The sequence below is a fragment of the Leptodactylus fuscus genome, chromosome 1, assembly GCF_031893055.1.
Source record: "Leptodactylus fuscus isolate aLepFus1 chromosome 1, aLepFus1.hap2, whole genome shotgun sequence".
Lineage (NCBI taxonomy): Eukaryota > Metazoa > Chordata > Amphibia > Anura > Leptodactylidae > Leptodactylus > Leptodactylus fuscus.
This window is the reverse complement of record NC_134265.1, coordinates 154947722-154971035: the sequence shown is the minus strand read 5'-3', so window position 1 is coordinate 154971035 and position 23314 is coordinate 154947722. Positions and strand designations below refer to the sequence as shown.

Below are 23314 nucleotides of genomic sequence, written 5' to 3'. Positions count from 1 at the left end.
AAGCCATATAATGAGCGTGTTGTTGGCTTTGATATTCCACCTACTTCGGCATTTTGGCAGCTGTCAAGCTGGCCTGCCGCTAAACTTGTACATTGTGCTGTGCCGTGATTGTTCCGGCATCTCAGCAGCTTGCTGGGACGCCATATAATGAGTGTGTTGTTGGCGTTGATGATCCACCTGCTCAGGTGTTTCGGCAACTATTAAGCTCGCCTGACGCTCAATGCATTCCTCACACTGTGCCCGTGATTGTTCCAGCATCTCAGCAGCTCGCCGGGATGCCATATAATGAGCGTGTTGTTGGCACCGATGATCCCCGTTAGCTCCACTCGAGGAGAACTCTGTGACTTCTGGCTCCTTCATAGCTGGCATTGTTTTAGAATTTTGCAACAAATTAGTTTCTCTTTTTCCCGACATGTTTAAAAGTAGCAAACTGCCAATTTGGATTAAAGGTGTTTTCCCATCTAGTGTGTGAGCACTGCCTGGAGCAGATCAGATAATATGCAAATGTGTGTACAGAATTCACTGAGGGTTAGTGTGTGTTTACACAAAGAGATAACAGACCTGGGACCTGAGATAAGGCTGCTGCATGTGCAGTGTAATATAGTGTGTGAACATAAATTCATAACAGTCACTAAGCCATGTCATCTGCTGGGATAAAAAGTAGCCTATGTGATAATTGAGGTTACAATCTATCTATGTGCCAAATTTCATTCAAATCCATTCAGCCGTTGTTGCGTGATTGAACTAACAAACACACAAACTTTCACATTTATAATATTAGTAGAATTTACAAAGACTCTTGGATAGGCAGGACCTGATTTTTGTGAATCCAGGTTAGTTATCAGTTATCAAAAATTTACCACTTTGTAAACACCTCTTACAATACCTTCAAATATTTTACGTCATGGTATTGTTTTTCTTCACTGTGAGACTATTAAAGGATTATTTTATCTTATCTTTTATCTTTACTAGTACTGGTGCCACATCAGCTATCCCCCAATCCTGTGACACTAAACCTGTTACAAGATAGTCTAAAAAGACATATAAAGGTCTGTCAGTTCAACCAAGCTTATTTCCCTCAATACCTGTGGATGAAAATCATCAAGCCAGGGGTTTTATTACAATTAATTTGCTCAGACGTAGCAGTATTCATTATATGATCAGGTGGTTGCAGCAATATCTTCAGATTCGGCTACAGTCATCTAATGTGTAAAGCAGAAAACTATGTGCTTTCTGCAAATAAAACAAAACAAAACAAAACTGCTTCTTGTTATTGTAATGGGGAGGGCAATATTATCACCTATACACTAATAGGAATATTTTTGTTTTTTCTTGTCATGTTTAGATTGGTCGCCTGGTTATTGGTCAGAATGGATTGCTGTCCACTCCTGCTGTCTCCTGCATTATTAGAAAAATTAAGGCAACTGGAGGAATTGTTCTAACAGCTAGTCATAATCCAGGAGGACCCGGTGGAGATTTTGGAATCAAGTTCAATGTTGCCAATGGAGGTAAATTAATTAAAAAAAAAAGTTTGTAGAAAAAACATGTTAAGTAGCTGACCTTAGCCAAAGGGGTAGACAAGGCATGCTCCATATTGATATATAATGTATTCATGATGAATAGGAAAGGTAAGTATGATATGCATTCAAACAGTAAGGTAGCAATATTTCTCTAACATGGTTATTGTTTCCCACATTATTTTGAACATGGCCTTGTTAAACATAGGAACAAATCACCATGTAGACTTCATTTTGACCTTAAGACTAGAGAAGTATACCCTGTTCTGTATTGCTCGTTGACTATATATCTTCCCAATGTCTGAATACATGACACAGCTATGGAAGCTGCTTTGAAGTGGCCACCAATCCAACCTGGCACTCAAGTGATCAGCCGCGGGCTGGGAACTGTATGAGCTGTTGGGGCATATTGGACCCAAAACAATTCTCTGAGGACTGCATTCCTCTTGATTCCTGGGTTTCAACTGTGTATCAACTCCAGTTACAGGGAAAATCAGAAAAAATAAATAAATAAAAAAATCAGCAAATCAGCATAATTAAATGCCCTCCAAAGGTTTTATCACATTATAGGGAGCACAATGTCAAAATAAACAAATAATAAAATAAAAATAATAGTGCCACTACCATGCTCACATGATAGGTTCTACCCCTGCACCTAGAGACACTACAATATGCGTCACCTACATAAAATAGAGAGAAATCTACTTTAAAAAAAAAAATTGTATTAGTACTTCATACTGTTAAAACAAAAACACATTAAAAAAATGTGAATAACAGATACTTTCCCCTCCTTTTTTGTCCACTTTTTTTGGATATTAAAATAAAGAAAATCACATGCAAAAATAAAAGTAACCAAAAATTGAGCCTTATTTTTCCCTGAAAAAAAAAAGACGTAAAAATATTTGAAAAACCCAAATGAACAAAACATTATAGCCCTCATGTGCGAAAATGTGTTATCCCAATCCAAGGAAAATGACATGGTCTTAACATGGTTAAAGGGATTCTATCATTAAAAATTTTTTTTTTCTAGGTAACACGTCGGAATAGCCTTTAGAAAGGCTATTCGTCTCCTGCCTTTGGAAGTGATCTCCGCCGCGCCGTTGGTTCGAAATACCGGTTTGTACCGGTATGCTAATTAGTTCTCTCGCAGCGATGGGGGCGTCCCCATGCGCAGGAGATGCGATGGGGGCGTCCCCATTGCTGCTTGAAAACCAATTCCAGCGCCGCCTCTATCTTCTTCTGCATCCTCCCCTTCTTCTTCGTCTTGACGTCGGACGCCTGCGCAGTACGCTCTGTTCGGCGAACTTCGCCAAACGTACTGCACATGCCCGTGGCCATAGTGCCGACACCGCAAGTTCGCCGAACAGAGCGTACTGCGCAGGCGTCCGACGTCAAGCCGAAGAAGGAAGGGGAGGATGCAGAAGAAGATAGAGCCGGTACAAACCGGTATTTCGAGCGAACGGTGCGGCGGAGATCACTTCCAAAGGTAGGAGACGAATAGCCTTTCTAAAGGCTATTCTGACGTGTTACCTAGAAAAAAAAGTTTTTTAATGGTAGAATCCCTTTAAGGAATAAAAGCTGGACTCTGATTGGTTTCCATGTACATGACATCTAGAAGTTGACATTTTAGTAAAAATAGAACGCCTTATGAAAATCTGCCTTTAAAACTTGTTCATGATAATATTTCCTCAGAAACCAGAAACACTATATTGTTGTAGAATTTTGATACTTCTAATTGAAAATCCATTGTTGAGTTGTACAGTGTATGAAGTTTCCACCACATATCTGTAGCCTAATAAATCCTCAAATTATTGCTCGAGCAGATGTTTCTTTATAGCCTGGATGCAGATGTAGTCAACTGCACCCAGCGTTCCCTATCCAATATGTCATTAGACTTTGGCAGCCTCAAGTGCTACAGTAGCTACAATGACAGCATACAATGGCTTAATGCTCTGGTGTATGTTTGGGGTTCATAAGCTAGCATTTTACTTGCTTTGTCAATCTGTTTTTAGGTCCCGCTCCAGATGCAGTTACAGATAAAATTTTTCAGATCAGTAAAACTATTGAGGAATATGCTATTTGTCCAGACCTGCGGATTGACCTTTCAAGGGTTGGGAGACAGGAATTCGACTTGGAGAATAAGTTCAAGCCATTTAGAGGTAATGAGGATTTCTTTGTTGTTTGTTGTTAGTGTAACCACGCATTTACACAACTGAGTTTCACCCTGGAAACTCAGTATCTGTATGTGGCAGATTTCACAACCTGAACAACATGCCAGGATAGGGACTCCTAGCATAATACTTATCTGAAATCACTCAACACTCAAATAGTTGGATTTGCACTTTTACATTCAGTCTTAAGCCAACAACAATAAATATACATATACATAAATATAATAACCCCTGGTGGGCATCAAAGACTACTGTGGCACGAGGATTTCCTTTTATCATCTCATCCTATGTTAACTGTATAAACCACCCAGGGCAGAAGTGACGCGGTCCTACGTCATGCCATGTTTTGAGGACATTCCCAATTTCTCAGTCATGTGCAAGAACTGCAATTATAGGAACACATTAAAATTATAACAGTTAATGAGTCCCTATTTAAGACTCTGGATAATGGAATGAATACATCACGTGGGTTCATGTCATTCTATACAAATCACTGAACTAAGACAGCCATAAAGATAAAGAACCTGGGAACTGGGAATTGATTATTTGTTTTTATATGTATATAGTAATAAGCCTCTCCCCCCCCCCCCCCCTGTAATCCTATCCCTATGTGTCCAGTTGTGCATAAATATGCAGCCTGCGGAAAGTGTTTTTAGATATTTCTGAAGAAGAAGCCCACAGTAAGCTTCGAAACGTCATTCTGTCATCATTATGAGTTAGCCATTAAAAAAGGTATCACCCACTGAAGACTTGCAAGTTTTTTGTTTTTTTATATTACTGAACAAAAAAAATGTTATAACCCTCAAAAAAAAAGGAAAATATGTCCAGTCCGGCACCAGGAAAATTGACCCAGTCTTAAAGTGGTTATGCAGCATAAACTTACTTAGTCTACTATTAGAGATGAGCGAACAGTGTTCTATCGAACACATGTTCGATCGGATATCAGGGTGTTCGCCATGTTCGAATCGAATCGAACACCACGTGGTAAAGTGGCCAAAATTCGATTCCCCTCCCACCTTCCCTGGCGCCTTTTTTGCACCAATAACAGCGCAGGGGAGGTGGGACAGGAACTACGACACCGGGGGCATTGAAAAAAATTGGAAAAAGTCATTGGCTGCCGAAATCAGGTGACCTCCATTTTAGACGAATAGTGGATTTCAAATCCGGGTCATATGAGAATGTGAACTTTGTGACTATGAGACAGGGATAGCTGTACAGGCAGGGATAGCTAGGGATAACCTTTATTTAGGGGGGAATGTTATTAAAAATAACTTTTTGGGGCTCTATCGGGTGTGTAATTGTGATTTTTGTGAGATAAACTTTTTCCCATAGGGATGCATTGGCCAGCGCTGATTGGCCGAATTCCGTACTCTGGCCAATCAGTGCTGGCCAATGCATTCTATTAGCTTGATGAAGCAGAGTGTGCACAAGGGTTCAAGCGCACCCTCGGCTCTGATGTAGCAGAGCCGAGGCTGCACAAGGGTTCAAGCGCACCCTCGGCTCTGATGTAGGAGAGCCGAGGGTGCACTTGAACCCTTGTGCACCCTCAGCTCTGCTACATCAGAGCCGAGGGTGCGCTTGAACCCTTGTGCACACTCTGCTTCATCAAGCTAATAGAATGCATTGGCCAGCGCTGATTGGCCAATGTATTCTATTAGCCTGATGAAGTAGAGCTGAATGTGTGTGCTAAGCACACACATTCAGCTCTACTTCATCGGGCTAATAGAATGCATTGGCCAGCGCTGATTGGCCAGAGTACGGAACTCGACCAATCAGCGCTGGCTCTGCTGGAGGAGGCGGAGTCTAAGATCGCTCCACACCAGTCTCCATTCAGGTCCGACCTTAGACTCCGCCTCCTCCGGCAGAGCCAGCGCTGATTGGCCGAAGGCTGGCCAATGCATTCCTATGCGAATGCAGACTTAGCAGTGCTGAGTCAGTTTTGCTCAACTACACATCTGATGCACACTCGGCACTGCTACATCAGATGTAGCAATCTGATGTAGCAGAGCCGAGGGTGCACTAGAACCCCTGTGCAAACTCAGTTCACGCTAATAGAATGCATTGGCCAGCGCTGATTGGCCAATGCATTCTATTAGCCCGATGAAGTAGAGCTGAATGTGTGTGCTAAGCACACACATTCAGCACTGCTTCATCACGCCAATACAATGCATTAGCCAGTGCTGATTGGCCAGAGTACGGAATTCGGCCAATCAGCGCTGGCTCTGCTGGAGGAGGCGGAGTCTAAGGTCGGACCTGAATGGAGACTGGTGTGGAGCGATCTTAGACTCCGCCTCCTCCAGCAGAGCCAGCGCTGATTGGTCGAGTTCCGTACTCTGGCCAATCAGCGCTGGCCAATGCATTCTATTAGCCCGATGAAGTAGAGCTGAATGTGTGTGCTTAGCACACACATTCAGCTCTACTTCATCAGGCTAATAGAATACATTGGCCAATCAGCGCTGGCCAATGCATTCTATTAGCTTGATGAAGCAGAGTGTGCACAAGGGTTCAAGCGCACCCTCGGCTCTGATGTAGCAGAGCCGAGGCTGCACAAGGGTTCAAGCGCACCCTCGGCTCTGATGTAGGAGAGCCGAGGGTGCACTTGAACCCTTGTGCACCCTCAGCTCTGCTACATCAGAGCCGAGGGTGCGCTTGAACCCTTGTGCACACTCTGCTTCATCAAGCTAATAGAATGCATTGGCCAGCACTGATTGGCCAGAGTACGGAATTCGGCCAATCAGCGCTGGCCAATGCATTCTATTAGCCCGATGAAGTAGAGCTGAATGTGTGTGCTAAGCACACACATTCAGCACTGCTTCATCACGCCAATACAATGCATTGGCCAGCGCTGATTGGCCAGAGTACGGAATTCGGCCAATCAGCGCTGGCTCTGCTGGAGGAGGCGGAGTCTAAGATCGCTCCACACCAGTCTCCATTCAGGTCCGACCTTAGACTCCGCCTCCTCCAGCAGAGCCAGCGCTGATTGGCCGAATTCCGTACTCTGGCCAATCAGCACTGGCTAATGCATTGTATTGGCGTGATGAAGCAGTGCTGAATGTGTGTGCTTAGCACACACATTCAGCTCTACTTCATCGGGCTAATAGAATGCATTGGCCAGCGCTGATTGGCCGAATTCCGTACTCTGGCCAATCAGCACTGGCTAATGCATTGTATTGGCGTGATGAAGCAGTGCTGAATGTGTGTGCTTAGCACACACATTCAGCTCTACTTCATCGGGCTAATAGAATGCATTGGCCAATCAGCGCTGGCCAATGCATTCTATTAGCGTGAACTGAGTTTGCACAGGGGTTCTAGTGCACCCTCGGCTCTGCTACATCAGATTGCTACATCTGATGTAGCAGTGCCGAGTGTGCATCAGATGTGTAGTTGAGCAAAACTGACTCAGCACTGCTAAGTCTGCATTCGCATAGGAATGCATTGGCCAGCCTTCGGCCAATCAGCGCTGGCTCTGCCGGAGGAGGCGGAGTCTAAGGTCGGACCTGAATGGAGACTGGTGTGGAGCGATCTTAGACTCCGCCTCCTCCAGCAGAGCCAGCGCTGATTGGCCGAATTCCGTACTCTGGCCAATCAGCACTGGCTAATGCATTGTATTGGCGTGATGAAGCAGTGCTGAATGTGTGTGCTTAGCACACACATTCAGCTCTACTTCATCGGGCTAATAGAATGCATTGGCCAGCGCTGATTGGCCGAATTCCGTACTCTGGTCAATCAGCACTGGCTAATGCATTGTATTGGCGTGATGAAGCAGTGCTGAATGAGTGTGCTTAGCACACACATTCAGCTCTACTTCATCGGGCTAATAGAATGCATTGGCCAATCAGCGCTGGCCAATGCATTCTATTAGCGTGAACTGAGTTTGCACAGGGGTTCTAGTGCACCCTCGGCTCTGCTACATCAGATTGCTACATCTGATGTAGCAGTGCCGAGTGTGCATCAGATGTGTAGTTGAGCAAAACTGACTCAGCACTACTAAGTCTCTGCATTCGCATAGGAATGCATTGGCCAGCCTTCGGCCAATCAGCGCTGGCTCTGCCGGAGGAGGCGGAGTCTAAGGTCGGACCTGAATGGAGACTGGTGTGGAGCGATCTTAGACTCCGCCTCCTCCAGCAGAGCCAGCGCTGATTGGTCGAGTTCCGTACTCTGGCCAATCAGCACTGGCCAATGCATTTCTATGGGGAAAAGTTAGCTTGCGAAAATCGCAAACTGACAGGGATTTCCATGAAATAAAGTGACTTTTATGCCCCCAGACATGCTTCCCCTGCTGTCCCAGTGTCATTCCAGGGTGTTGGTATCATTTCCTGGGGTGTCATAGTGGACTTGGTGACCCTCCAGACACGAATTTGGGTTTCCCCCTTAACGAGTTTATGTTCCCCATAGACTATAATGGGGTTCGAAACCCATTCGAACACTCGAACAGTGAGCGGCTGTTCGAATCGAATTTCGAACCTCGAACATTTTAGTGTTCGCTCATCTCTATCTACTATGTCTCTCATCTGGTAAATGAATTAAAGCTAAATCTTTCCAATTCTACCTATCATAGTCCTCAGAATCCCACACGGTATTATTTGTGTGTTATTTTTCTATACATGTGAAACACACGACTATACCATCACCAACTAATCACGTCTTGCAAGTTGGAATTCAAAGGTTTTTTTTTACTTGTAACAGTATTTTTTGTGGATGTCTTAATTATAAAATGTTTTTTCTTTGCATTGCTTTTTAGTTGAAGTAGTGGATTCAGTTGACGTTTACTTGAATTTGCTTAGGACAATTTTTGACTTTAATTCTATTAAGAGCTTGCTTACTGGTCCGAATCAGCTGAAAATAAGGATCGATGCCATGAATGGAGGTAAGCAAAAAGCTATTCTACAGTAATAATAATGGAAAATATGGAATATCGAGATTTATAGTAGTACATGTAGACCAATGTAGCACTAATTTTTTTATAATACAGGATAAGTATAATAAATAATGTTTAGCTTTGTCCATGTCTCATATGCAAACACTTCTGATTGCTTAAATAAAATGCCTATTTGTTTTGGACAATCACTACTTATCAGAAGAATCCATTGACAATACGCACTGTACAAAGTATCCTCCTGCTGAGACCCAGATGTAGAAGTGTTTAAAGGGAACCTGTGAGTTGGTTTTTGCACCATAAACTGGCACCATCATGTGCAGGGTAAAGTAATAACCCTTTCATCGCTGTCTCTTTAATTCTTTCTGTTGCAGCTAAGTTATAAATATTTGCAAGGATAAAACGTCATATGAAAATGATCCTAAATAGTCACAGTGGTCGGGGAGCAGTTTCAGCCTCGGAATACTGCTTGCTTGCTAATCACACCTTCTAGGCATTATTCACATCTTGACGTCAGAGAGTGAGGGGACTGTGATGGAGATCCCACAGTCAGCGCCGCACCTCCCATGAGGCGACCTGAAGCAAGCGCTTCAGGCGGCGCTATGCCAGGGCCTCAGGGAGGGCGGCATTTTTGCTAACCTAAGCCAGTCCAGGACAAGCTGTCCTGGACTGGCTTATCTCCGAGCGGTGGTTTGGGGAGGCCACTGGAGCAGCGCTGCTCCAGCAGCCTCCCCTCACGCTCAGGCAGAGAGCAGGCAGTCTCCGGGCCTACTCTCTGCCGGCAAACGGGGCTAAGCCCCGCCCCTTCACTAGGCCACGCCCCGATCCGCCGGCCACGCCCCCGATCCACCGGCCACCCCCCCCGATCCGCCCCCTCCTCCCGGCAGGGGGGGGGGCGGTTTCTGCAGTTAGCCTCGGGCGGCAAAAGAAGCAGGCTCACCCCTGCCCACAGTGACTACATAGGTTAAATTACATGTGACATTTTATGCTTCCAAACATTTATTACTTCACTTTGCTGCAAGGGAAAGATTAGAGGGGCAGCAAGGGAAGGGAGACTACTTCATCCTGCACGTGATGGGGTCAGTTTATGGTGGAAAAAACACCTGAAAGGTTTAAAAGATTAAAGGTTTTTATCAGGACTTTTATAAAAATAGGTCAACAATATGAGGGGGTGTGATTCTTAGCTCTGGTCAGCTGATTAAAGGGGTATTCCCACGTCGCATACCCACCAGTTTTCACTGCTGTAAAATCTTCTTTCTTCCTGGTTTCTTGTGTCATTTGGTGGGCGGGTTTTCACATGCAACCTGCTGTTTAGCTCCGCCCCCAAATTAACGTGTAGCTCCGCCCACCACATAGCGTGATCCTATGGGGCGGCTGAAGGCCCTGTGATGTCATCAAATGTCCTCAAACAACACTATATGCACAATATTGGACTATGAAGTACAGGCAGGAGCAACTCCATTCTGTGTTACATACAGAGACTGCCTGTCTCTGCCATAATGAACACAATTGAATTAGCTAACCTGATAACTGGGAGAACAGAAGACGAGTTCAGAAATGAAAGCAGCTCCTCTCCTCTATCTGAGAACAGAAGCTATAACAGATCCTATAACGGAAGACAGCAACGGACATTAGTAACGGTAGTGTGAACGCTCCCTTAGAAAACACAGCAAAACAGCCATGACTTTATGCTTTTTTACGTGTTGTTTGTTAGCTAAACAATAGGTCACCTCAATAAGGTGCATAGGAACACAAACCTTCTGTGGTAACAGTTTGATAAACTCCTTTCATTGAGTTTCAAAACCAGTATGGTCATATAAACCAGTATTAAGAAATGCTCTTGAAAAATTGCTATAGTTAAAATTCAGAGAGTAGATAATACTTGTTTTTGTAGCTATTACTCTAAAACATATACAATACATGTAAGAACAATTAATATGACCTTTAGAAAGAAAATTCCTGGATAATGAAACTCTTTTGTAATCCACTGACTATTGGATCCGGCCTTCCATGAATTGTAATATAAAAATAACAACACTGTTAACTCAGTGGAATTTAATTCTGACATATTATTGGTATAAAGTCTTTGTGCTGACCTTTACTATACACCAAGTATACTTGCCAAGTATTGTCTTAGTAAAGTATGTGCACTGTATTATCTATGTTCTAGTGATGGGTCCTTATGTCCGAAGAATACTGTGTGATGAATTAGGAGCACCTGCCAATTCTGCAGTTAATTGCGTCCCCTTGGAAGACTTTGGTGGGCAGTACCCGGACCCCAACTTAACATATGCCAGTGGTCTCTTGGAGGTCATGAAAGCAGGGGAACATGGCTTTGGAGCTGCATTTGATGCTGATGGAGTAAGTATTTCAGGTATCTGAAACTTGCTGAAACACTTCTTATCTATTATATAATGTGACGTCATCATTAAAGATTTATTACAATAAATCAGAAATAGCCAATAGATCATTATTGTTTTTTGTATATTAAAGGTTTTTTTTGCGCAAAGATATGCTTATTTCTGGTATTCTGTAGAAAGAGAATGCACCCTTCCTTAGCTCAACAGATTTAATATCATTTATATACATAACTGTGTCAAACATGACTTATTTTTTTCCACCATTTTAGTATGACGTAAGCCTGGTTTGTCAATTTTATTCTAGTTTGTGTAAGGATCAACTCACAGAGAATTTTTTTCTGTTTCACCTAAACATTTGTATGACTATAGTATCTTAACCATATGAAACATCTGTATTTGTTGCAGGACAGGTACATGATTCTAGGACAAAATGGCTTTTTTGTAAACCCTTCTGATTCCCTAGCAATTATGGCAGCCAACCTTTCCTGCGTGCCTTACTTTCGACAAATGGGTGTGCGAGGTTTTGGCAGGAGCATGCCTACAAGTACAGCCATAGACAAGTAAGTACAATCTGCATAGTTTTCTATTCTAATTATATTCATATTCTTCTTCTTTTATATTTCATTCAAAATATTATTTATAGAGAGAACAACTTGAAATGACCATTACGTGGCTTCAGAATCAGTAAAATGTACTTTTCCTATAAAAAGCTTATTCAGCTGAATTCCATAAAGCTAGTGAAAATATAAGTCTCAGACTTGTCCTTTTGTTTGTGGCTGGGGCTACAGGTAGACTTTCAACTGTTGTTTAGTAGAAACTGTTCACAAATTCAGTCTGCCATGTTTCTGTACAATGGCAGGAATGAGATGGCTATCAATTGCTAGGGAGATCTAAGAAGAAGGAGGAGGAGGTGAAGCTAGAAGACATTACATACAAACACTATATTTATACTTGGGGATGAGATTTACAATACAATCAGGGGCGAACCTGCCCCTTTTGCCGCCCGAGGCGAACTACAGAAAGCCGCCCCCCCCGCCGGGAGGAGGGGGCGGAGCGGAGGGGGTGTGGTGGCGCGGAGGGGGCGTGGTGAAGTGCATGGGGTGGGGCTTAGCGCCGTTCGCCGGCAGAGAGCAGGCACGGAGAGGACCTGCTCTCTGCCTGAGCGTGAGAGGAGGCTGCTGGAGCAGCACTGCTCCAGTGGCCTCCCCAAACCACCGCTCGGTGCTAAGCCAGTCCAGGACAGGCTTAGGTAACCAAAAATGCCGCCCTCCCTGAGGCCCTGGCATAGCGCCGCCTGAAGCGGTCGCATCAGGTCGCCTCATGGGACGTGCGGCGCTGAATACAATGGGATGCAATATGGTGGTCAGGAAGCAGGCACCTAAACTATATATCTATTCCAGAATGAGGGGCTTAGGCCTGGTTCACATCTGTGTTCTGTATACAGTTCAAGGAGTCCACTTGGGAATACCGAACAGAATACCAAACACATTGATAAGCGGTGAGCAATGAAACCTTACAGACCCCATAGACTATAATGGGGTCCGTGTGTTTTCCACGCGGTGTCCACATGATTCATGTGGAAAGAAAAATACTTCAAGAACTACTTTCCTCTTCGCACGACTCGTGCGGACACCGCACAGAAAACACACGGACCCCATTATAGTCTATGGGGTCCACAAGTGGACTCCCTGAACGGTATACAGAACGCAGATGTGAACCAGGCCTGAGTCTTACAAAAATTTAAGACTGATTTATCTACAACATGTTAGAATGATATCAATATTCTAACAAGCAAATGACTTTTATGTATTTTAAGAACAGTCATAGACAACTCATGTAATAAAATATTAAAGTGATTTTTCTTTCCACCATACATGGCAAATTATTATTATTATTGTTTATTTATATAGCACCATTAGTTCCATGGTGCTTTACATTAGGGAGGGTTACATACAGTACACAAAATATACAGGTAGATATAAAACTAACAGTGACCAACTGGCACAGTGGGGTAGAGGGCCCTGCCCGCGAGGGCTTACTATCTATGAGGTGATGTCCAGCTGATGATCCAGCTGTAATAATGCTAGCAGGCAAAATGGAGTGCACATGTTCTGCGGCATTCCGACAGTTACTTTTCCTGTTGCTAAACAAGATATATGAGGGGATTTTAAAATTAAAAGAAAATTACCTTTATGTAACATGTCTATAAGATGGTCCATGCACATGTTTTGCAAAGTTTAATTTTTTTTTAAAAGGTATCAAAACATTACAAATGCTATATAAATTTTTAATTGCCTTGATCTTACTGACCTGCAGAATACAGGTAACGTCATTTTTACCACATAGTCAATGCCGCAAAATTTAAACCCATAAAAAATTGGCACAAATGCATTTTTTTTTTTTACAATTCCACCTCATTCAGAATTTTATTTCCAGTTTCCCAGTACATTCAATGGGATATTGAATGGTCCCATCAAAAACTACAATTTGTCCCACACACAATAAGCCATAATGTGACTCTATGAACTGAAAAATTTTAAAATTATGACACTTAGAATGGGGAGAAGGAAAAACAAAAATGCAAAAACAAAAATTAACAGAGGCATGAAAGGGTTAATGGATCTACTCTTGATCTGGCCAGAGAGCAGGTCAAAGCAAAGGTTTTATCCTGTGTACTGTAACCTTATCCTTTGTAAATATTCAGGTACTGCACCTACTCTCTGGACCTAACCAATAAAAGCTTACATCCTACATCCATTTTAGAGTTATTTTTTGTTTTCATAGGCCATGAAATATTTTAGCTTTTAGTAATATACATTTATAATGGATTACTCACAATCTACACTCTATCTCACTCTATCTATACTCTATCTAGTATCTTCTCCAAGGGAATGTGGATAGGAATGGGATATTTCCATTTTGAAATGTATGCTGTTCTGGACAGCTCTGGTAGGAAATAATCCCTGCATGTTGCCGTAAGAAAAAAAAAAATAGCACTAACCATAAATCCCAATGATAAATCCTCAAGTCAGTGTTTTCTGCAGGGTAACATGTATTGTGTTTTATTGGTTTACACGGCTAGCTAGATGCCCTTAGACCTAGACAGGAGATTGCTTTGGAACAATTGGAAGACGGGATTAAGTGATAATTTAGATAAGATGTTTCAGAGGTCATCTAATGAAATATTGAGTGACTGAAATATTCCAAATATACTTGTGCACATTATGAGGATCACTAAACTGCTGACAGGAAACATCTGGTTCAGCATGCTCCAATATCCACGGGACAGATGTAAGGAGAGGACCTTGACTTGGATGAGACTTCCACTCTACTGACAGTTCTCATTCTCACATTGTATTTTGTGAACTTAATTCAAAACAAGCCAGCAGTGGCCCATTATGAGGGATGGCGAGTGGCCAGATGGGAGTCATACTATAGGGACTATATGACTATGTATATAAATGCCATATACTAAAGTATCAATCTTTTATGGTATGCCTCTAACTATTCATTACAAACCATCTTTACTAATGAAATGAATACTTTTGTTATATTTTGTTATAAAGTAATGGCCTTTATTATATTCGTAGACAGATGTAAGAGATGGAAAGTTACACAGACCTCTATGACCTTCTTGCACAGCACATTGTTTAGAACTGTTGCTGTTTTTGGCTTGTGGTTAGTTTTTATACTTGTTTTGATACTCAGAAGTCGGTGCATGTACATTCACATTACACTGTTTGCTGGCCATCTTCTTCCTGTGAAATGCAGGTGTCATACACCAGTACTACTAAGGGCTCATTCACATTTGCGCCCAGTCTCCGTTCATTCAGGTTTCCGTTTCCTGCACAAAACTGAGTAGGAGACGGAAACCTGCAGGACTCTTTCATACCCATTAATTTGAATGGGTTTGAAAGATGTCCGGCCGTGAGCGCCGGTGAGCGTTTTATGCTCTCCGCCGAAAAACCGTTTTTTTTTAAATCGGACACCGAGTCGGACATGCAGTACTCTGTGTCCAGTTAAGAAAAACGGTTTCGCGGTGGAGAGCATAAAATGCTCACCGGCGCACACGGCCGGACCCGGTCTGACAGCTTTCCGTCTTCTGCATGGCTCAGAACGGACTCCGGGTGCTAGTGTGAACCTAGCGATAGAGTTCTGCTCAGAAGTGAGTGACAAAGCTGATGGAAGGATTAAGCAGTTTTACTTGCTGCTGTTTAGGCAACTTATTTCTATTACTAGTAACAGCTCAAGCGTAGCATCAACAGAGTTAGGCCAGGGCCACACATTGCAAGAACGCTGTGTTTTACAAAACTTGCAAAGTGAATGGGATTCTGGCTAATCCCATCCACACATGAAAAATGTTGCATTTTTGTAAATTGCATTAATTATATCTACAGAAATGCTGGGGGTAAGGGGCCACACGGTGGCTCAGTGGTTAGCACTGCAGCCTTGCAGCGCTGGAGTCCTGGTGTTCAAATCCCGCCAAGGGCAAAAAACCATCAGCAAGGAGCTTGTATGTTCTCCCCGTGTTTGCATGGATCTCCATCCCATATTCCAAAAAGACATACTGATAGGGAAAATGTACATTGTGAGCTCTATGTGGGGCTCCCAATCCACATTAAAAAAAAAAAAAAAAAAAAAAAAAAGAAATGCTGGGGGTATAATAGGAACAGAAAAGACAACAGAGGAAAACAGAGGAGTTTCTGTGAAAAGTGTTGCAGAAAAAAGCAATGTGTTTCCAGCTGTGGTCTTTTCTGCAGCGCCCTTTGGGCACAGCTCACTACGTAGTCCTTTACATTAACCCCTTAGCGACCTTTGACGTACTATTACGTCATGGACGCGAGGTACTTCGCGCACCATGAAGTAATTGTACGTCATGGTGATTCCGAGCGCTCACTAGCTGAGCGGGCGGAATCGGAACTGGGTGATGGCTGTTACTGACAGCTATCACCCTTTTCCATAACCTCCGGTCGGTACTTTTACCGATCGGAGGTTTTAACCCTTTGATTGCGATGGTCAAACATGACCACCGCAAACAAAGGGTGCCGCGATCTCTCCCCCCCCGCCGGCACCCCCCGCGGTGAGATCGGTGGGTGCCGGTATCTGTAATATGTAGTCTGGGGTCTGGTTAGTGACCCCAGACAGCCCTGAGCACTCACTTACCTGGTGATGCTCCCGGCGTCTTCTGGAAGTGAGCTGTCCCGTCCGCACAGCTCACTTCCTGTGTCTAGAGTGAGACACGTGCAGGCTGTCACTGCAGCCTGTGTCTCATTCTATAGTAGAGAATCAGTGATGCAATCATCACTGATCCATGTGTCCCATAGGGACACAAGAACAAGTAAAAAAAAAGTGTAAAAAAAAAAATAAAGTGTTTGAAAACAATTAATAAAGTTATAAAGTCCCAAAAATCCCTTTTTTCTATAAAAAATGAATTATGTAAAAAAACCACAAAAAATTAATAAAAACAATACATATTTGGTATTGTCGCGTCCGTAACAACCTGTACAACAAAACTGAAACAATATTTAATGTACACAGTGAACGGCGGTAAAAAATAACGGAAAAAACCCGCCGGAAGTAGTGATTTTTCGCCATCTCACCTTACAAAATGTGCTATAAAAAGTGATAAAAAAGTCATATGCACCCCAAAATAGTACCAATAAAATGCACAGGTTGTCCCGCAAAAAATAAGCCCTCAACCAACACTGTCAAGCGAAAAATAAAAATGTTACGCCTCTCAGAAGATGGCGATGCAAAAATCACTGATTTATGTCCCCAAATGTGTTTTTGTTCTGCAGACTTAGTATCGCATAAAAAAATAACATAAATGAGGTATCGCCGTAACCGTACCGACCCGCAGAATAAAGGTCACATGTTACTTATACTGTACGCTGCATGGCGAAAAATGTAAAAGGTAAAACTCAATACCAGAATTGATTTTTTCTCTTTTAAATCCAGCAAAAAAAGAGTTAATAAAATGTAATCAGTAAGTTTTAGGCACCCCAAGATGGTGTCATTACAAAATACATCGCATCCCGCAAACAACAAGCCCTTATATGGCCACGTCAGCAGAAAAATAAAGAAAATATAGCATCTACCAATGTGAAGACAAAATCACGCAAAATCGCCAAATCATTAGAACACAACTGGGTGCGGCAGGCAGGGAATGTATAAGCTGTGCAAGCGAATATCAGGGGACACCCTATATTTACAGCTTATGAGGGAAAATATACCAGAAGTGACCCCCAAAGTGACCCCAGTGTGACTTCCCCAATCATAGGAGCTACTGGGGGTACAGTAGGGAATTTAGTGTCTGCAATGTCCTCCGCACCGCTTATACATTCCCTCTTCGCCATCCGCTGTGCAGTCACGTCCGGGATACTAATACTCACTACACCCCCTGATAAATTATTTTAGGGGTGCAGTTTTCAAACTGCGCTCACTCCTTTGGGGAATCCACTTTTCTGGTACCTTACAGGCTCTACAAACATGACATGGCGTCTAGATACCAAACATCAGAATCTGTACTCCAAAAGCCGCATCGCGCTCCTTCCCTTCTGCCCCCTGCTGTGCGCCCAAACTGCAGTTTATGCCACATGTATGACACTGGTGTAACCGGGGTAATGTCATATGTGAGTATAAACTGATATTAGGGCACATATATGACACTGGTGTACCCCGGATAACGTACGTAATGTCATATGTGGGTATAAACTGATATTAGGGCCCAGCCGGACACAGAAGGGAAGAAGGTTATTTGGTTTTTGGAGCACAGACTTAGACGGTTTGGTTTTTGGATGCCATGGCACTTTTGCAGAGACTCTAAAATTTCCCCTACAAAATGGGGTCACTTCTTGGGGAATTCCAGTTTACTGGCACCTCCAGGGCTCTGCAAAAACAACATGGCGCCCAGAAAGTCCCTCTAAATCTGTACCCCAAAAGCTAAAAAGCGCCGTGCTCCTTCGCTTCTGAGCCCTGCTGTGCGCCCAAGCAGCAGTTTATACCCACATATATAATTTTTTTGCCCCTCGGGAAGGCCCACTTAATAGTTTTAGGAGTGCAGGTCTCTGACAACACAAAGTGGGTGCAATGCATTGGATACCAAAATGGCATATTTCTTTAAAAATTTCAATTTTTGGGAAGCATTTTTAGTCTCAAAATCATAATACCACTTGATACATTCCTTGACGGGTGTAGTTTCTAAAATGGGGTCACTTTTGAGGGGTTTCTATTGTATTGATACTTTAGGGGCTCAGCAAATGCGACATGGCACCTCAAAACTATTCCAGCAATATATGCCCTCCAAAATCCAAATAGCGCTCTTTCCATTCTGAGCCCCAACATGTACCCATACAGCAGATTATGATCCCATATGGGGTATTGCCGTGTTCAGGGGAAATTGTGTAACAAACTGTGGGGGGCTCTTAATTCTCTAACTACTTGCAAAAATTAAAAATATGGCGCTAAATGGACGATTTATTGGAAAAAAAGTAATTTTTCATTTTCACATCTCAATGGTAAAAAAATCTGTGAAACACCTGTAGGGTCCAAGTGCTCACTAAACCCCTTGATAAATTCCTTGAGGGGTCTATTTTTCAAAATGGGGTCGTTTTGGGGGGGGGGGGGGGGGTTTCCACTGTTCTAGCACTTCAGGGGCTCTCCAAATGCAACATGGTGCCTGAAACAGATTTCAGCTAAATTTGCCCTCCAAAATCCCAATAGCGATCCTTCAGCTCTGGACTTTACAGTGTGCCCATAGATCACTTTACATCCACATGTGGGGCATTTCTGTAGTTGGGGCAAAGTGCTTGACAATTTGTGGGGTGCATTTTCTTTTTTAACCCCTTGTGGAAATGCATAATTTGGGGTTAAAGCTACATTTTATAGCAAAAAATGTCACTTTTTCTTTTGTTAGGCCAATTCTGTTACACTCCTGTAGGGTCAAAGGGCTCACTAAACCCCTTGGTAAATTCCTTGAGGGGTATAGTTTCCAAATTGGGGTGACATTTTGGGGGTTTCCACTGTTTTGGCACATTGGGGGCTCTGCAAAAGGGACATGGTGCCTGAAAAGTATTCTAGTAAAATCTGGCCTACAAAATCCAATTAGCGCTCCATCCGCTCTGAGAGCGACCGTGTGCCTGTACATTAGGGTACCAGCACATATGGGGTATTGTCGTGTTCAGGAGAAATTGTGTAACAAAATGTGGGGTGCAGTTTCTCCTTTAACCCTTTGTGAAGATGAAAAATTTGGGGCTACAGTGACATTTTATTATAAAAAAAGTAATTTTTCATTTTCACATCTCAATGGTAAAAAAATCTGTGAAACACCTGTAGGGTCCAAGTGCTCACTATACCCCTTGATAAATTTCTTGAGGGGTCTAGTTTCCAAAATGGGGTGACATTTTGCGGTTTTCCACTGTTTTGGCACCTTGGGGGCTTTGCAATCGGGGCATGGCGCCTGAAAAATATTCTAGCAAAATCTGGCCTACAAAATCCAATTAGCGCTCCATCCGCTCTGAGAGCGACCGTGTGCCCGTACATTAGGGTACCAGCACATATGGGGTATTGTCATGTTCGGGAGAAATTGTGTAACAAAATGTGGGGTTCAGTTTCTCCTTTAAACATTAGTAAATGTGTAAATTCTAGGGCTAAATGAATATATTAGTGACAGAAATTGAAAAATGTAAATTTGACCTCCATTTTGTTTTAATTGTTGTGAAATGCTGAAAGGGTTAAGAAACTTTCTAACTGCTGTTTTGGATTCTTTCAGGAGTGCAGTTTTTAGAATGGGGTGACTTTTTGGGGGTTTTATTACAGAGGCCTTTCAAGTTCCCTTCAGAACTGAACTGGTCCCTTGAAAAATGTGTTTTGGAAATTTTCTTGAAAATTTGGAAAATTACTGCTTGACTTGTAAGCCTTATAATATCTGAAAAAAATGAAAGGGTGCTTAAAATTTGATTGCTACATAAATCAGAGAAATGGTTAATTATATTTATGAAAAAATTCGGGTAGTATGACTTTCTATTTGAAAGGCTTGCAATTTCAAAGTTTGAAAACTGCATTTTTTTCAAAATTTTCACCAAATTTCCTATTTTTTCATAATTAAAGACAAAACATATGGACGAAAATTTACTACTGACATGAAGTACAATGTGTTACGAAAAAACAATCTCAGAATCACTTGTGTAAGTTAAAGTGTCTCAAAGTTATCGCCATTTATTTATTTTTTTTATGTAGATTGTGAGCCCCACATAGAGCTCACAATGTACATTTTTCCCTATCAGTATGTCTTTTTTGGAATATGGGATGGAAATCCATGCAAACACGGGGAGAACATACAAACTCCTTGCAGATGGTTTTTTTGTCCTTGGTGGGATTTGAACACCAGGACTCCAGCGCTGCAAGGCTGCAGTGCTAACCACTGAGCCACCGTGTGGCCCCTAGTTATCGCCATTTAAAGTGACACATGTCAGATTTGAAAAAAGAGGCCTGGTCCTTAAGTCACTTTTGGGCTGTGTCTCTAAGGGGTTAAAGGGGTTTTTCTGCCACCCAGGTAGCTTTTCATACTGATGTCCTCTCCACAGGATAGTTCATTAGTATCTGATCAATGGCACACAGAGCTGTGTCACTATAGAGTTGAGCAGATTCAACCCAAATTTTCCAAAAGATTGAGGTTCGACCCAAACATGAAACTTTGGAGTTTTGTCAACTGTAAACCTGAAGTGAAATTATTACACTTATGTTATTATAATTGTTATAACAGGTGAAGGCCAAAGAGTGGTGTGGAAAATTAACAAAGTGTTAGGCTAAGGCCCCATGTAGCAAGCCTTACCCAAAACCCTATGGAAAAAAAAACAGAATGCAGGGCAACACAGTGGCTCAGTGGATAGCACTGCAACCTTGCAGGGCTTGAGTCCTGGGTTTGATTCCCACCAGGAACAACATCTGCAAAGAGTTTGTATGTTCTCCTCGTGTTTGCTTTGATTTCCTCCCGTTCTACAAAGACATACTTAAATAAAAAAATAAAAAAAGTACATTATGATCCCTATATGGGGCTCACAATCTACATTAAAAAGAAAAAAACTGAATGCATTTCCGATACGGACTTTTCCGCAGATTTTTTCCACAGAGAGTCCACATGGTTTTCCGCTGTTCTTTTTTCTGTCCCTATTACACCTATACAGAAACCACCAGTGTTTCCGTAAGTATAATTGACTTGCCGCAATTTACAAAAACTGTGGATATTTTTCTGCAATGTGTGGAATAATAACAGTTAACCCCATCATGTCCTTCATATTAACCCCTGTGTGCATCATATAAGGGTTACTAATATGTGAGAAACATGAGGGTACTAATGAAGGACCTTAATTATGAAGATACCTAATTATTACCTCCATATGTCCCACATATCAGTAACTCTTATGTGAGGCACACAGGGGGTTAATGTGAGGGACATCATGGGGTTAACTGCTATTACTATGATCCCAATGGAGTTACTAAGCTGCAATGCACATGACCAGACTTTTTATCTGCAATGGTGGATTTTTCCCCTCAGCTTATACTCGAGTCAATAAGTTAAAATTTAGGGGCCTCGGCTTATATTCAGGTTGGCTTATACTCGAGTATATACAATACTCCATACAAGAGCCTTTCTGGAATTAAATTTGACATTTAATAGAAGTAATACTGAGGATAAAGAAATTGGAAAACTATTGCAGACATTTCCCACAATGACCTATTTTGGATACAGTAGAATCTTAAATAAAGCGAGCAGTGATTTTCTAACTTCTAAATCCTTCTGTGTTGGAATGGAATGGCTCCCTAGAGATTCATAGTTCAGTTTTCCATTACATTATTCATACATTTAACATTAGGTTAAATATATTATAAACAAATGTATTATAAAGTGATAGCCAACATTTATCTCACATTTGGAAATCCTCATTGTATACATATATTGTTTACTGAAGTAGCAAGAAAAAGACAAGCAACATAATGGGCTAAAATTCGCATCACTTCCACAGCAGCCATTTTCAGTTTTTATTGTTTACTTCCTGTCTTTCAAAAGTCATAGCTTTTTTTTTATGCTCCATTTACAAATTCATATGAGGGCTTGGTTTTGCAAGACAAAGGAAGAACCCACCCCTGGAGTTGACAGGTAGACAGGCTGTCAATCACACAAATTAACCACTTAATGGGGGGCAAACAAGGGCAGAAGACGGGTGTGGTGGAAATTCAATCACAGAACTAGAGCCGTGTTCACACAGTGCAACCAAAAACTTTAAACAAAGAACCAAACTATACACGCCTCCTGCACCGCCACATGCGAGCAGAAGGTGGCGCAGTGACCCGAACAGGCAGAGATGTTATAGGTATGGTGTAATATTTATTCCAACATTAAAATATAATGGGGAAAAGCCCACCTGTACCATTTTCTCTTGGGTTTTATGAGGTAAAAATGGCATGTTACATTTATTTTGCACATCAGTATGATCACTACGATAGCAAATGTATATAGTTCAATATTTTATTACCTTTTGTTTGAAATTTTTAAATTTGCATCTCACAGTCTGACATTGGTAACTTTTTTATATTTCAGTCTACAGTTTTTAGTGATGCCATTCTCGAAGTGAGATATGTGACATATTTTTATTTGAATTTTTATTTCCTACTATTTTATTCTTGGAAAACATTTTAAGGTTGTATGAATGGGAAGAAATTAGGGGGAGGGAAGGTTTAGGGTTCAACTTGCAAAATAGGCTTTTTTTAAGTGTATTAGACTCACGTTCCTGAAGAAGGCTGTGCACGGAGAAGTTTCCACGGCTTGAAAACATATATTCAGAGAAATTGAAGCGTAAAAGATCCAGCATCACCTTCTTCGATAAAAGGCCCCAGGCTACTGCCATCTATGACACCTAGTATGGATATGTACTTGTACAGGAAATTTTGAAAAGTGGTTAAAGAGGAAGCATAAATTTCCGAGTTGAATAATGAACTTTTTTGTTGTCAAAGTTTTGTAAAAGATACTTGTAACAATAATGTGGGGCCTTCAGTAGACCCCATCACCACTGCAATCATATCACGGGGGTTCAGATGGGGTGGCAAACACAGAGACCCCTTAGATGTCACCATCATAATTTATGGTAGCATCTACAGGGTTAAACAGCCTTGAATGCTGTTTTTACCACTCACAAATGCTAGAGTTCCCTCCTGAGCCAGTGCCATCTCCATGATGTACTACTGCGTCAGTTTGTGGGAAAGGGACGTAATAGTACATCATGGGCTGGGACACCTGGCTCAACTTCCTCTTTATTTCTGCCCCTCCAGCCACCTAATGCAGAATGGTAAAGTAGAGCTTCGGCATTCCACGACTGATTAGATCCAGTTGAA

At 42.1% G+C, this 23314-nt stretch overlaps 1 protein-coding gene across 1 annotated transcript in view; it reads left to right on the top strand.

The window, feature by feature from the left end:
• Positions 1-23314, top strand: part of PGM5 (phosphoglucomutase 5) — a 97124-nt gene that overhangs the window by 28323 nt on the left and 45487 nt on the right. Inside the window, exons 2-6 of the mRNA XM_075279035.1 lie at positions 1346-1508; positions 3530-3676; positions 8430-8555; positions 10735-10925; positions 11330-11484. Of these exons, the coding sequence (XP_075135136.1) occupies positions 1346-1508; positions 3530-3676; positions 8430-8555; positions 10735-10925; positions 11330-11484 (782 nt within the window). The remainder of the gene's footprint in view (positions 1-1345; positions 1509-3529; positions 3677-8429; positions 8556-10734; positions 10926-11329; positions 11485-23314) is intronic.